This window comes from Cygnus olor, chromosome 33, assembly GCF_009769625.2.
Source record: "Cygnus olor isolate bCygOlo1 chromosome 33, bCygOlo1.pri.v2, whole genome shotgun sequence".
In the NCBI taxonomy this organism is placed as follows: Eukaryota; Metazoa; Chordata; class Aves; order Anseriformes; family Anatidae; genus Cygnus; species Cygnus olor.
This window is the reverse complement of record NC_054090.1, coordinates 620,910-633,534: the sequence shown is the minus strand read 5'-3', so window position 1 is coordinate 633,534 and position 12,625 is coordinate 620,910. Positions and strand designations below refer to the sequence as shown.

The 12,625-nt window shown below is 46.3% G+C and overlaps 1 protein-coding gene and 1 non-coding gene across 3 annotated transcripts; one reads left to right on the top strand and one right to left on the bottom strand.

Annotated features, from left to right (window-relative positions):
• The first annotated feature begins 3,621 nt into the window (after nt 1–3,621).
• On the top strand, nt 3,622–11,582 carry IL4I1 (interleukin 4 induced 1). 2 transcript variants are annotated; one of them, XM_040542771.1, is made up of 7 exons: nt 3,622–3,695; nt 7,241–7,455; nt 8,098–8,210; nt 8,566–8,767; nt 9,150–9,218; nt 9,602–9,738; nt 9,932–11,561. In XM_040542771.1, exons 1-7 carry the CDS (start codon nt 3,686–3,688, stop codon nt 10,758–10,760), a joined length of 1,575 nt encoding a protein of 524 aa, XP_040398705.1. In that variant the 5' UTR covers nt 3,622–3,685; the 3' UTR covers nt 10,761–11,561. The 2 variants fall into 2 exon arrangements, with proteins under 2 accessions (XP_040398705.1, XP_040398704.1); XM_040542770.1 differs by lacking the exon at nt 3,622–3,695 and adding an exon at nt 5,523–5,598 and having other exon boundaries at nt 9,932–11,582.
• An 838-nt stretch (nt 11,583–12,420) lies between these two features.
• Nucleotides 12,421–12,494, bottom strand: TRNAN-GUU. Its single transcript has one exon. It is a non-coding gene; the product is annotated as a tRNA-Asn (tRNA).
• Between the last annotated feature and the right edge of the window lie 131 nt (nt 12,495–12,625).

Sequence of the window (12,625 nt, the reverse complement as noted above, 5' to 3'; positions counted from 1 at the left end):
CCCCCCTGGGACCCCCAGGTATAATGGGACCCCAAAAGACCTCAAGACCCCCCATGTCCCCCACCCCTTTGACCCCACCGTGATATTAAACCACAATAATAGTGCAAATCGCAGCGCAAATCTTCCACTTAACAAAAATTAGCATTTATTTTTGGGGTGGGGGCAGGAATATCAACCCCATCCCCAAACATTTGCTCCATACGTGCAGCACATGCCATGGGAGATTTCAGGGCGAGCAGGAAACAAAGGAAAAGAAAATCCTTTGGAAGAACATCTTTCCTTGGCTCAAACTGCCAGCAAATCTGCCTGCAAGCTGGAAGACAATGACTAATTACTTAATGAGTACACCCAGATCCACCTGTGGTGATTTCACAGCAATGGCCAGCTAAGCTCCAGGGCTAGCCGAGCCTTACTAAATCAGGGAGATCACTCAGGTGATTGCTGTCACGAGCAAAACAGACTCAGCAGAAAGCTGATGGATGGAATTTATTGCCCACTAATAACAGGCTGCATGAGTGGGAACTCACAGCAAACCAAAACCAACTTCCGCCCCATCCACCCTCTTCTACCTGCTCCCAAAACCTTGCCACTTAAGCCCAATACAATCCCCAGGTTTTTCCTCTCCAGCGCAGCTCCTTTTTCATACCCACGTGCAAATGCACATGCTCATCACCTCTATTTTCTTAGATGCTCAAATCCCCCTGCGTGCTATGTCCTGCTCTAACTCCAAACTCTCCAAACCCTGATTTTCTCTCTCAAAAAACCAAAACAACAACAAAAAAAAACAACAAAAAACCAGCATTGTTAAAACCATAAGGCAATTATTTAGAAGAATAGAATTATTTCTTCACTCTACCCAATGCTCTGGGTATTTGATGCTGCTTTAGCACCTGCAAATTGCATTTCAGCCCTGAAAAAAAAAAAAAAAAGCCCTTAGAATACATCCTATTGTCCCAGTTCTGTTTGCTGACCCGGAGCAGTAACTCAATATAAATTCTTGCTCGCGAGAAGCAGAAATTAGTGTGAGATAGATGTCAGCAAAGAGCCGGAGGGGAAAATAAATGGGTGTAAAACACAAGTGGGCAGTGCCAGAATGGATGCACGGTCCAAAGCACCAGGCTCGAGGCTCTGCCTGGCCTTCCCTGGGGATTTCTGGCCTGGGAATGGGTGCATGGATGCCAATCCTTCTTCTCATACACCTTTTCTCACCTTTGCCTATTGATGGGAAATCCCCATCGTAAAGCAGTGAGTTGGTATTTGCAGGAAATCCCCCCCCCCAAGCTTAATCATTTTTTTGGGGGGGGTCATAAATTTAGAATATGCTCCCTGGGCACAAATAATGAGCTTTTCCCATATGTCCCATGAACCCACAGCACAAGCAGCTGCAGCATCACAGCCCCTGGGGCCTCTGCTCATCCCCTCCTGCAGCCTGGCTGCTTAAAACAATTCTTCTCCCTTCTAATTTATCCAAATTCCCTTTGGATCCCTCATTTCCTTCCTATGGCCTCATGGTGGTTCCTCCACCATAAATACCCAGAGCTGCAATGGGGGGAGCAATGCCAAGCCAAGCAGTTGCATGAGAGAATGAAGCAATTTAAAATTTCATTTTTTAAGCGAAGTTCTCTACTTTGCACCATTCCTCTGACTTCTTACTCAACACCCCAGGACAAAGAGGTCGCTGTAACAAGAAGGAAGAAAACCACTGACACCAGGGCCCAAGTAATGGACCCCTTTTTTCCCCATTCTATCCTGGCTGATTCAATAGCGTTGTCTTTCCCCCGGCTGTCCTTCTCCAAGCCTCAAGTTTCAGGTGGAAGCTGGACTTCCAGTAATCCTCACGGAAGCAGGAACATGGGAGGAACGCCTTTTGCAATTAATAGTGAGCTGCTTATCCCCAGACAACAAAACCTGTTATTTGCGGCCCATCATAAAGCAACTTGCTAGGACATGCGCTAAGCTCTGCCTTATCAAAAGAAACCGCCCTCGAAAATCTGTCAGTCCTGGGAACACGGGTAAGTGCTGGTTTCGTCACGTTCTCAAATCACTCAAGAAGTTGTTGCTTCATTTAGCAGACGCCTCGTGTTGTCGGCTGCCATCGTAGATGCCAGCAGGTGTCAAGAAAACAGCCTGGGGATTGCAAGCAGAGAAAAACCAAGACAAAATAAGCTGTTGTTTGCAAGAAAAATAATTATAATAATAATAAATTATGCATTTGATTTGGGTTTAACATTTGGAAGAGGCAAGTGGGTGGATTTTCTTAAATGGGGATGTGCTCTGGGCCAAAAAGCCCAAAGAAGCAAGAAATTGAAAAAGAAAAGAAATGGAAGAAAAGAAATGGAAGAAAAGCATGCAATTCTTTCATTTTTCTTAGAAGGAAATTAACCTTGGGCATTCCTCACCCAGTTTTAATGAGAACAGAAAGGAACTTGTGGACATAAAGCTGGTTGCAAAGACTTAATTTGTAGTCTTGCCTTGATGTGCCAGCAGGCAGAGATGTGTGTTGGAATTTTGTTAAAAAACACCATTTTGGGGGCATAGCCAAGGTCTGAGGCTGTATTAAAAGCACTATGAACTTCATTGGCAATCCCAGAAGCGACACTGAGGGTACGGTGTTGGGGAAGATTAAACCTCCATGAGGGGGCTGCTGCAGGGACAGGAAGAAGAAAGAGCACCAGGAAATATCCAGCTTGCCGCAACGATGACTTTTACAGGGAAAAACCCACACCCTGCCTTCTTCCAGGAAGACCCTTTGAGCACAGCGTTGCAAAACTCTTGTAGCTACATGACAAGCTCATACGAAGCAAGAGAACTCACAGATGCAAATCTCTTCTGTCCTGGTTTCAGTTAGGACAGAGTTAATTTTCCTCCTAGTAGCTGGCAGGGTGCTATGTTTTGGATTAGAATGAGAAGAGCGCTGATAACATGCTGATGTTTTAATTGTTGTAGAGCAGTGCTTACACCAAGCCAAGGACTTTTCAGCCTCTCTCTGTCCTGCTAGCGAGCAGGCTAGGGATGCAGCAGGAGCTGGGAGGGGACAGACCCAGGACAGCTGACCCAAACTGGCCAAAGGGGTATTCCATACCATCTGACGTCATGCTGAACAATATATAGGGGTGGCTAGCCGGGGTGGGGGGTGGGGGCGGCTGCTCGGGGATAGGCTGGGCATCGGTCAACGGGTGGTGAGCAATTGCATTGTGCATCACTTATTTCGTACACATTATTACTATTAATACTATTATTATTATTATTGTTGTTGTTATTCTTTTCCCTGTCTTAATAAACTGTCTTTATCTCAACTCACAGACTTCACTTTCCCGTTTCTCTCCCCCATCCCGGAGAGGGAGGGGGGAGGGTGAGCGAACGGCTGTGTGGTGTTTGACTGCCAGCCGGGCTAAACCACAACATCTTCTCTAATTCCTGCTGCATGACAAAGATTGCACCCTGGTCATCAACCCATGAGGACCTCAACACAAGAAGGACATGGACCTGTTAGAGTGGGTCCAGAGGAGGTCACAGCGATGATCAGAGGGCTGGAGCACCTCTCTTTTGAAGAAAAGCTGAGAAATTTGGGGTTATTTAGTCCTGAGAAGAGAGCAGCCTCCCCATACCTAAAGGGGAGCTTCAGGAGTGAGTCTTCATCAGGAAGCGTGATGACGAGGAGTAATGGCTTTAAACAAAAAAAAGGATGGATTTAGGTAAGATATGAGGAAGAAATTCTTTACTCAGAGGGCGGTGAGGCACTGGAATGGGTTGCCCAGAAAAGCTGTTGAATGTCCTGTCATTGGAAGATTTCGAGGCCAGGTTGGATGGGGCTTGGAGCAACCTGGTCCAGGAGAAGTTGTCCTTGACCATGGCAGGGGGCTGGAACCAGATGGGCTTCAAGTTCCTTTTGTACCCAAGCAATTCCACAATTTTCTTATCCATGCTTAAGGAATTTTTTAAGCACTGGTCCCAGAAAGCCTGCAAGCTCATCCAGTGGGATCATAATTTAAAACGTCCCCCAAATTTGACTTCATGAATGGGGTAACATATGGAAAGCCCACTCAACACCCACCCCTGATCCATGTTTTACCCCATGGATCCACAATTTACTCTTTTGAGGCTGTATTTAAAGCCTTAATTTTGACCAACATAACAGCACGGGTGAGCACCAGCACCAGAACACCAACCCCCTTACCACAATTCTTCAAAATTCTGCTTAAACCTCAGAAAAACCTGCAATATTGTTGAACTTTGGGTGGGAAAATGCATGGTGATGAGATCAGCTTGGTGCAAGAGGCTCCAACTGTTGCAACCAAGGAAGAAAAAAAAAAAAAAAAAAAAAAAAAGCAGTACTGAAACAAGCCAGAGAGAGGACCAGACAAAGCCACACCAAGCTCTCAACCTCCCTGTCTCGATGGCCAGGGAAATACACTTGAAAATCTAAAACCCAGACTTTCAATAGCAGGAGGGAATGATTTACTGTCACTTCTGCTTGGTTGCATGTAGTTAGTCCAGCACAAGGAGAACCGAAAGCACTGCAGAAGACAAATGGGAGGTTTTTAACATGAAAAAAACACTAAGATGACTCAATCACTGCCAAGGCTTGCAGGGCTCTTCCAGCAAAGTGGTTTTGCAAGGAAGTCCCAGCAAAGGGGATTGCTTCTACCCAGTGCTGAGCTCACCCCAAGGGCCACAAGACTGGGAAGTACCAGTTCTGGGTTTTGCTTCTGTAACTGAAACAGCAAATCACCCCATTGACTGGAAAAGGCAGAGGTTAGGCATAAGACGAAGGAAAAGACCAAGTTTATAGGGCAAAAGTAGTCTGCTGTGGGTTTATTATCATTATTTTTAAGGAGATGTCCATTCAAGGTGCCAAGATTGGAGTCCATCCATACCAAGGTGTGATGAACCAGCTGAGGGACCTTTCCTTGGGCTGGTTTGTGGTGTATGGTCTCTTAGCTACGCAAAGTTCTTGATTATGGAAAAAAAAATACCATTACAACTCAGTGTTTTTACCATTTCAGGCATCTCTTGGTTCCCTCTATGCTAACAGGGCCAGGATCAACATAACCAAAATTATGCAGTAATTAAGAGTGTGAGATCGATGAACTGCCATGTGGAAATACCACCAGAAAGGATATTTTGGATGTTACCTTGCAGGTCTCCATGCAGCGAGAGATGAATGATAATATCTAAGTATAGTTTATGGGGGCTGCAGTATCGGGGAAAAAAACCCAAGCCAGATATCTTCCCAGTAGGAAGCTCTCTGTTCATCACAGAGAAGGGTGCGGTCACCCTTTGTCTGTTCTGACGATCACAATGCTTCCCATAATGTCCCGTAAATTGATGGCTCATGACCAAAGAGGTGGCAAAAGCAGGGAGTAAAAAAAAAAAAAAAAATACATACAGGGGAACTGAGTGTACATGCAATTGCTTCTTTCCCTTCTTATGACATACCACACTTTGCTCTCTTCCGGGGTGAACTGATTGGCAGATTTTTTTTTGAGCCACCACTGCCGTGTTACCTCTTTTTTTTTTTTTTTTAAGCCGGGGTATAAAATGAAAACTAATCTCAGCGGAAGACTTGCCTTCCTCCAGGAACCATGGCTGGGGCAGGTGAGTGATTCTCCTCTGGACTTTGGGGTGTCGTGCTGCTTTCTCCTGCTTTCCTTTTGTCTTCGGTGGCTGGGTTTGCCTGCGTCTGGTGGGTGCCTTTTGTGTCACCTCCTGAGGGCACCAGCCTCAAATCTCTGTTTCTCCAGCAAAAGTATTTCATGATCCTGTTGAACTTGCCCTGGCAGTGGGAGATCTCCCTTGCAAGGGGACTGGGACGTGCCCAGGTGCGTAGGGAGCGATGGAAACCCATCTGCAAGCTCAGATTCTCCCGGGGACCTTCCTGAAGGACACCTCTTTGCATCACATTTGCGGTTTCTCCAGCTCCAGCCCCACCATAAGGGCTGGTGGAAGGTGAAAATCCAGCAGATGGTTCCAAGAGCTCGCCCCAACATGCTCGCTCTCCTCCCATGGGGACCCCGATCTCCATCCAGAGGATCCCCTTTGCCTTCTGCATCGGCCAGGGCTAGTTGGGGTGGTCACGTTGGGTGGGATGGAGGCAACAAAACCAGCTACTGTCTCTTTGCTGCTACACAGCCCACCAAAACCACAACTCAAGACAACGTCCCTGGTCCTCAAGGCTGCCCAGGGCAGTGGCAACATTGCATCAAGAAGGTTAATGCAATTTTCTTAGCACGATACCACTTCCTGCCATGCTTTAGGATGGCAGGCCTGTTGATAAACGGCCTAAACATAGCAGGTGCTTTCTAATTCTTTATTTTATGGCCACAGTCAGCATCTTCAGCGAGGTGGATAGAAAGTCCTGCTTCCAACAGCTCTGAGGCTCATTTGCAGCAGCTGCATTTTGACCCAGATTGTCGGCAGACCTGGGGCTGATACAACAAAAGCAGCGATTCCAACAGGGATTTTCTCTATGAATAAGAATTACTCAAGGTGTGGTTTCAAAAGCTTTTTTTTTTTTTTCTCTCTCCCTTCCTCTTTTTCCCTGGAAGGAAACTAGCAACAGCTGGGGAAAGAAAAAGGAAAAGAAAATGGAAGCTACCCTGTAGCTACTTTTGAGACTAGAAACAACAAAAATTAGAAAGAATCAGCGTGGTTTCTGGTCACCAAGCTTCCTTTCCCATCACCTGTCATCATCTATCTAATATAGATAATCTCTTCCTGTTTCTAATGTAATAGTGTGGTGGAGGGAGAAGACAATATCAGTGCATTAAAGTTGTGATGTCACAGAGACAAGGGACAGGGCAGTTGGCACAACAATATATTTTTAATAAACTTCCTTAATTCCTTGCACATGTATGCAATTTAATTACCATTCCTCATTATGGAGCCTTTCGAGCTTATTCAAAAAAGTCAAACTCATTTTGGAAACTCACTACAAGAGCTATACAAGTAGAACATATGAAATAAAATCTCTCCGGGCTTGCTTTTTTCCTTGAAACAAAATTTGCATTCACTGGCCCTGCTTGACATCTGGCTGTGGTTGTGAGAGCCTTGCTGATGCCATGGATTTCACAATCATGCAACTGGATTTGAAAAATGATTTGCTGCTCATTCCTCTTTGGGGTTTGGGCACCGGTTTGTGCTGCCACCTCCCTCCCTGGCTCTCAGGAATGAACTTGCATGCTGATTGCCGAGCGTCTTCGTTGCATTATTTTCCTCTCTTCCTTTCTTCCCTCCCTAGTCCTCTTCCAAATCCTCCTGCTCGTGGGGCTCGTAAGCGCCAAGAGGTTTTCGTGTTTCCCTGAATATTGCCTTCACGATGAAGACTATGAGGAGCTACTGGATATAGTCAAGCATGGGCTAGGACGTGCAACTAAGCCAGCAAATGTGGTCATCGTCGGTGCAGGAATAAGCGGACTTACGGCAGCGAAGCTGCTCCAAGATGCCGGCCACAAGGTGAGCGATAGCACATCTTATTTTCCTACTGTAAGGAATTTCCAGCCTGGAGAGGGAAATAAATTTATTTTCAGGGGGAATAAATGCAGGAGTGGATGCAGTGGTGGGGGAAGGAAGGAAAAACGAGCAGGCTCCAGGAATTTCACTTGATTCAGGAGTGATTTTCAAAACTACAAGCAAGGACAAGAGGCGATGGGGGGGAAAAAAGTGAAGGTATATGCAAAGCAGCTCATTCAGATGTTCCCCCAAATGAATGCAAGCAGCAAAAAGTAAAGAGATTGTCTCTGTTGGGTGCTTTTTTCTCTCTTTCTGAGGGGTTTGGAGGTGGGAAAGACACGATCCGCCTTTCTCTGGCTGTTTTCCAAACCCTTCCAGCACATCGAGCAGCTGAACCAACGCTAGGACTCTTTCAGCAGAGAGTGGGTGCACAAATGTGATGCAGAAATTAGGGACTGTGCTGTAGGCAGAGGGGATCTTGGCCAACACAAAGCATTTTGGATCTACAGACAGCTGTTTTGTTATTTGGAGGGGGCCTATCCTGCTCCATGGGACACACACACTGCTTGCCTGTGAGCTTGCTTGGTTTGCATGAAATCCCCAAAGCCTGAAAACCTGCAACCTCCACCCCGAATTGCTTTTCAGGTTACCATTCTGGAAATCAGCAATCGGGTCGGAGGACGGATCAGGACCTACCGAGAGGAGGGACAGGACTGGTACGTGGAGCTGGGAGCCATGCGCCTGCCAGGCAAGCACAGGTAAGGTGGTGTCCTCCTTCCCTGACCCGAAAAGAGGAGGAACGAGGCTGAGGATGGAGATGAGGCCAAGGATTTGTGCTTGGAAATGGATGGAGAAGAGCAGGAGGAAAAAGCTATTTCCGCCATCTCTCCCCCAGAGCTTAGCAGCTGCATAAAAATGGCCAAAAAAACATTTGGCCACTTGTGTTTGATAATTTTGACACTTATCAAAGATGATAACGCCTATCTGCACTTACAAAGGGACATAGGGGCTTTCCCATGGTCGATGAAAAAGTTTCCTTTCCAGGTTTTCAATGCTTCTGTGGCAGGGTTTGGGTGTTTGCAAGCACCTCCCTATTCCTCTTCTCTTTTCTAGGCTGGTCCGTGAATTTATTAGGCAGTTCAACCTGAAGCTAAACCCATTCCTCCACACAGACAACAACACCTGGTACTTTGTGAACGGCGTCCGGGTGAGAGCCGGGGAAGTGGATAGAAACCCCAACATCCTAAACTACACGCTGCATCCCTCGGAGAGGGGCAAAAGTGCCAGCCAGCTTTATAGGGAGGCACTACATAAGGTACGTGGCCACAAGGAAGGGATTGCACCAGCACCCATCCCTCTGGGTTACAGTGTACCCTCACCTGCCATCATATTTAGGGAAGATTAGGGTCTTTTTGGAGTGAAAAGCAGAAAGAATCTAGGCTAGCTGAATGCAGAGTCTTTTCATATGCCTTCATTTCTCTGGGATGAATTCACCAGGAGCTGGAGGAAATAGAAAATGCCACGCCAAGAGATAAATTCCTAAAAGGTGAGGCAGGATCTGCTAGCTCTAGCTCAGCCCCAGGGTTCCCAAATCCCTAGGACTGAATGCCCCGGATGAATCCTACCAGAACAGAGCAGGAGGCAATGCTTTGGGAAATGTGCTTTCTCTCATGAGTATATCAATATTTCCTCTCCAGGCTTTCAAAAATTTCCAGACTATGGACTGCAAGGAATATCTGACAAAATATGACTCCTTCTCCACCAAGGTTAGTGGCTTGAGAATAAATTTAATTTCCCTGCTGATGATAAAACTTCTTGAAGAAAGGGTCTGAAGTGCCCTAGTCCCTTCCTCTGTCAACACTTTAAAGTGATTTTTTCCTAACCAATTCTGCCTTCTGCTTAAAAAAAAAAAAAAAAAAAAAAAAAAAAAAGATAGAAAAAGCAATCATGACTTGCAAGGAGTTGTTAGAGCTGTCTTATTTTCAAAGAGGAGAGAAGCTTCTCTCTCCTCATGTTCCTCCATCGTGGGTCTTGTAATCAGATGGAGTATCAAGCAACAGGGCATGAATTTTGCCTTGGGGTATATAAGGGATACACGCTCTGCCTGAGGTAATAACAACAGGCCCTGTTTTCTTCCTGGCCTTTCTAGGAATATTTGATCAAAGTAGGAAATCTGAGCCGAGGAGCTGTTCAGATGATTGGTGACCTGTTGAATGAGGACTCCGGATTTTATCTGTCTTTCCTTGCCTCGCTGTGGGATTTTGATATCTTCTCTGATGAGGAAAGGTAAGGTGTCTCTTATAGGAAAGCCTATTTTGTGCTGGTCCACAGAAAGCCACTGGAAGAGAAAATTTCAGTGGCATTTAGACATCGGATGAGAATCCTAACTCCAAGCTTTGTTATTACCTCTAGGAGAAGTCAGGTTTTACATTTACTGAAACTCATCATCTTTCCCTCACCTCCCTTTTCTTCCTTTCAGCTTTGACGAAATCACAGGGGGTTTTGACCAACTGCCCGAAGCCTTCCATGAAGCCCTGCCAGACGTCATCAAATTCAACTGCACGGTGGAGAAAATCATGAGGGAGGGAGGCAAAGTCCAGGTGTTTTACCGTGCTCCGGACACCCTGGTCCCGAGTATAGCAAAAGCAGATTACGTCCTCGTCACTTCGTCTGCCAAAGCCACCAGGCACATCCAATTCGTCCCACCTCTCTCTTCCCCCAAGACCCATGCCCTTCGCTCCATCCACTATGCAAGTGCCTCCAAAATAGTGTTGGCTTGCACTGAGAAGTTCTGGGAGAAAGATGGCATTCGAGGAGGGCACTCCATCACTGACCGCCCTTCCAGGTTTATCTACTACCCCAGCCACAACTTCTCCAGTGGGGTAGGGGTGATCCTAGCCTCCTACACCTGGAACGATGACGCCGAGTTCTTCCTGCCCCTCACGGATGAAAAGTGCCTGGACGTGGTGCTCCAGGACCTGGCGGACATCCACCAGGTGAGCAAGGAGTACCTGCAGTACACCTGCAGCCAGTACGTGATACAGAAGTGGCAGCTGGACAAGCACTCAATGGGGGCATTTGCGGCCTTCACCCCTTACCAGTTCACTGACTTCTCGTGGGCTCTCTTTGAGCACGAGGGCAGGGTGCATTTCGCAGGAGAGCACACTGCCCAGCCTCACGCCTGGATCGATACCTCCATGAAAGCCGCTGTGAGGGCTGCGAGCAACATCCACGACGAGAGCGAGGCCCGGATACTCAGCGAAAACGAGGAGCTGCTGGAGGATTTCTTGGAGAAGGATGAGCTCTGAGAAACTCCAACCTTACTACATGCCACCAGCATGCTTTGAATTCATTCTTGGTGGCACAAACCTCTTCCCAGGGTTTCCTCTTTCCAACTCTGCAGCAGCAAAGAAAACAAAAACTGTAAAAAAGTGTCTGTCCTCAGACAAAAGACTAATAGCTACCTGGTTAAACACTTATGAGGTGAAAAGGGAATACTAAAAGTAATCTCTTTGTAGGTTTCATGACTCGATATTACCCCTGCTCAGGTGTGCTGTGGTATATTCTAATTTATTTATGTATACAATACTTCAGGGAATGACTAAGATGGAATAAATGCAGGTATTTCTCAGCCCCTTGTCTCAGGTGCTTCCATCTCCCAGTAGAGAGAGGTCTTGGCCTCCCTTCATCTCGACTTCCTTCAGCCATTTAGAAACTCATCACCTTTCAGCTGGGTCTTGCTCTCTTTCCAGGATCTGAGAGATAATTCATTGCTTCTGAGCCATTTTCTCCTTTGTAGCCCAACACGACCACTCCAAATCCCCCATGGGTACCAGAGTCAGGATGATCTCTGCCTCCATGGCCTCTTCGAACCTTCTAATCTCTTGCCAGCTGAGCTAAAAGCATGGCCAACACTTTGTTATACAAATAAATTTAGCAACGTGAACATAAAAAGCAAGCCCAGGAGCTGTACAGCCTATGCACCCAGATAGGCAAATTGATTTTCAGTGGAGTTTCTTCTTTCTGTAGTAACTCTTGTTCTAAGTTTTGTAGCTTTGCAAACTCAACCTGTGTCTTTTCAGATTATTGGAAGGATGTTGATAAATAAATAAAAGGCAAAGCAAAGATTTACACCAGCTGCATTTGCATAAAAGGCCAGGAGGCTCCTTGCAATGAGCTCAGAGTGCTTTTAGGAAGACTGGGCAAGACCCAACCACAATCAAAAATGCTTTGAAATGCAGAACTCCATTGCTAATTGATAGCAGCTTTCTTCCAGCTCCTCAAGAGCTATAACAAATAACCGTGCTGTACCAGGATAAGCAGCGCGATGACCCGGGATGCAAACTTGCTCTTTCAGTCTAATGCAATACCATGCATGTACTCTCAAATCAGAGCAAATGAGGGGTTGTGTCACGGCAGAAATTGGGCTAAAAATGTCATCAGCACCTTCATGAGCTCAGAAAAGAGCTGGCCACGATGTGGAGCATCAATTTCATTAAGAAAAGTATATTTAAAACTTGAAGCACTGCAAAAAGGGAGAAAAGAGGGAGATTGCACCTGCTTGTTTTGTTGCTGCACTTCTGATTTTGTTTCTCCCATCCTTTAGGAGTAAATTAACTCAATTCTCCCCAAAATTGTTTTAGCAAAAGCAGATGCTTTATTTAACCTTTAGGCTCACATTTTCAGCCTAACTCAAACCTGCAGGCCCTTGTCATGGGTATTATATCAGGACACAGCAAGAGTTGGTGGCTCCTGAAGGGCTTTGCATCCACCCCAAGCAAGATAAAGTCCCATAACATATATGCTACTCCAGAGCCAAGTTGCCAAATAACCAGGGCTGGGCTTAAATAAATCCCTCCCACCATGGGAGAGGGGTGGGGGGGATTCCGTGTGGGGCTGCTCAGAGTAATGAGCGTTAATTAGCAGCATCTGTCTGCTGTGCACTTGTTTTCCAAAATAACCCCTCGGCGTCCCTGGGTGGGCTTGAACCACCAACCTTTCGGTTAACAGCCGAACGCGCTAACCGATTGCGCCACAGAGACATGGGAAAACAGTGGAAAAGACAAAAAAACGACGCCAAGGCATTTGGTCAGATTTCCCGAAGCAGAGTGTGTTTGGGAATTAGGGATGCTTCATCAGCATGAGGTCCTGGTTTGATCTTGGAAAAATGTGA

Excerpts from the sequence above, each read along its gene's own strand:
- IL4I1 (XM_040542770.1), top strand. Across the intron at positions 7,456-8,097 it reads TCCAAGATGCCGGCCACAAG|GTTACCATTCTGGAAATCAG; the intron begins GTGAGCGATAGC and ends ATTGCTTTTCAG. Across the intron at positions 8,768-9,149 it reads ATAGGGAGGCACTACATAAG|GCTTTCAAAAATTTCCAGAC; the intron begins GTACGTGGCCAC and ends TTTCCTCTCCAG.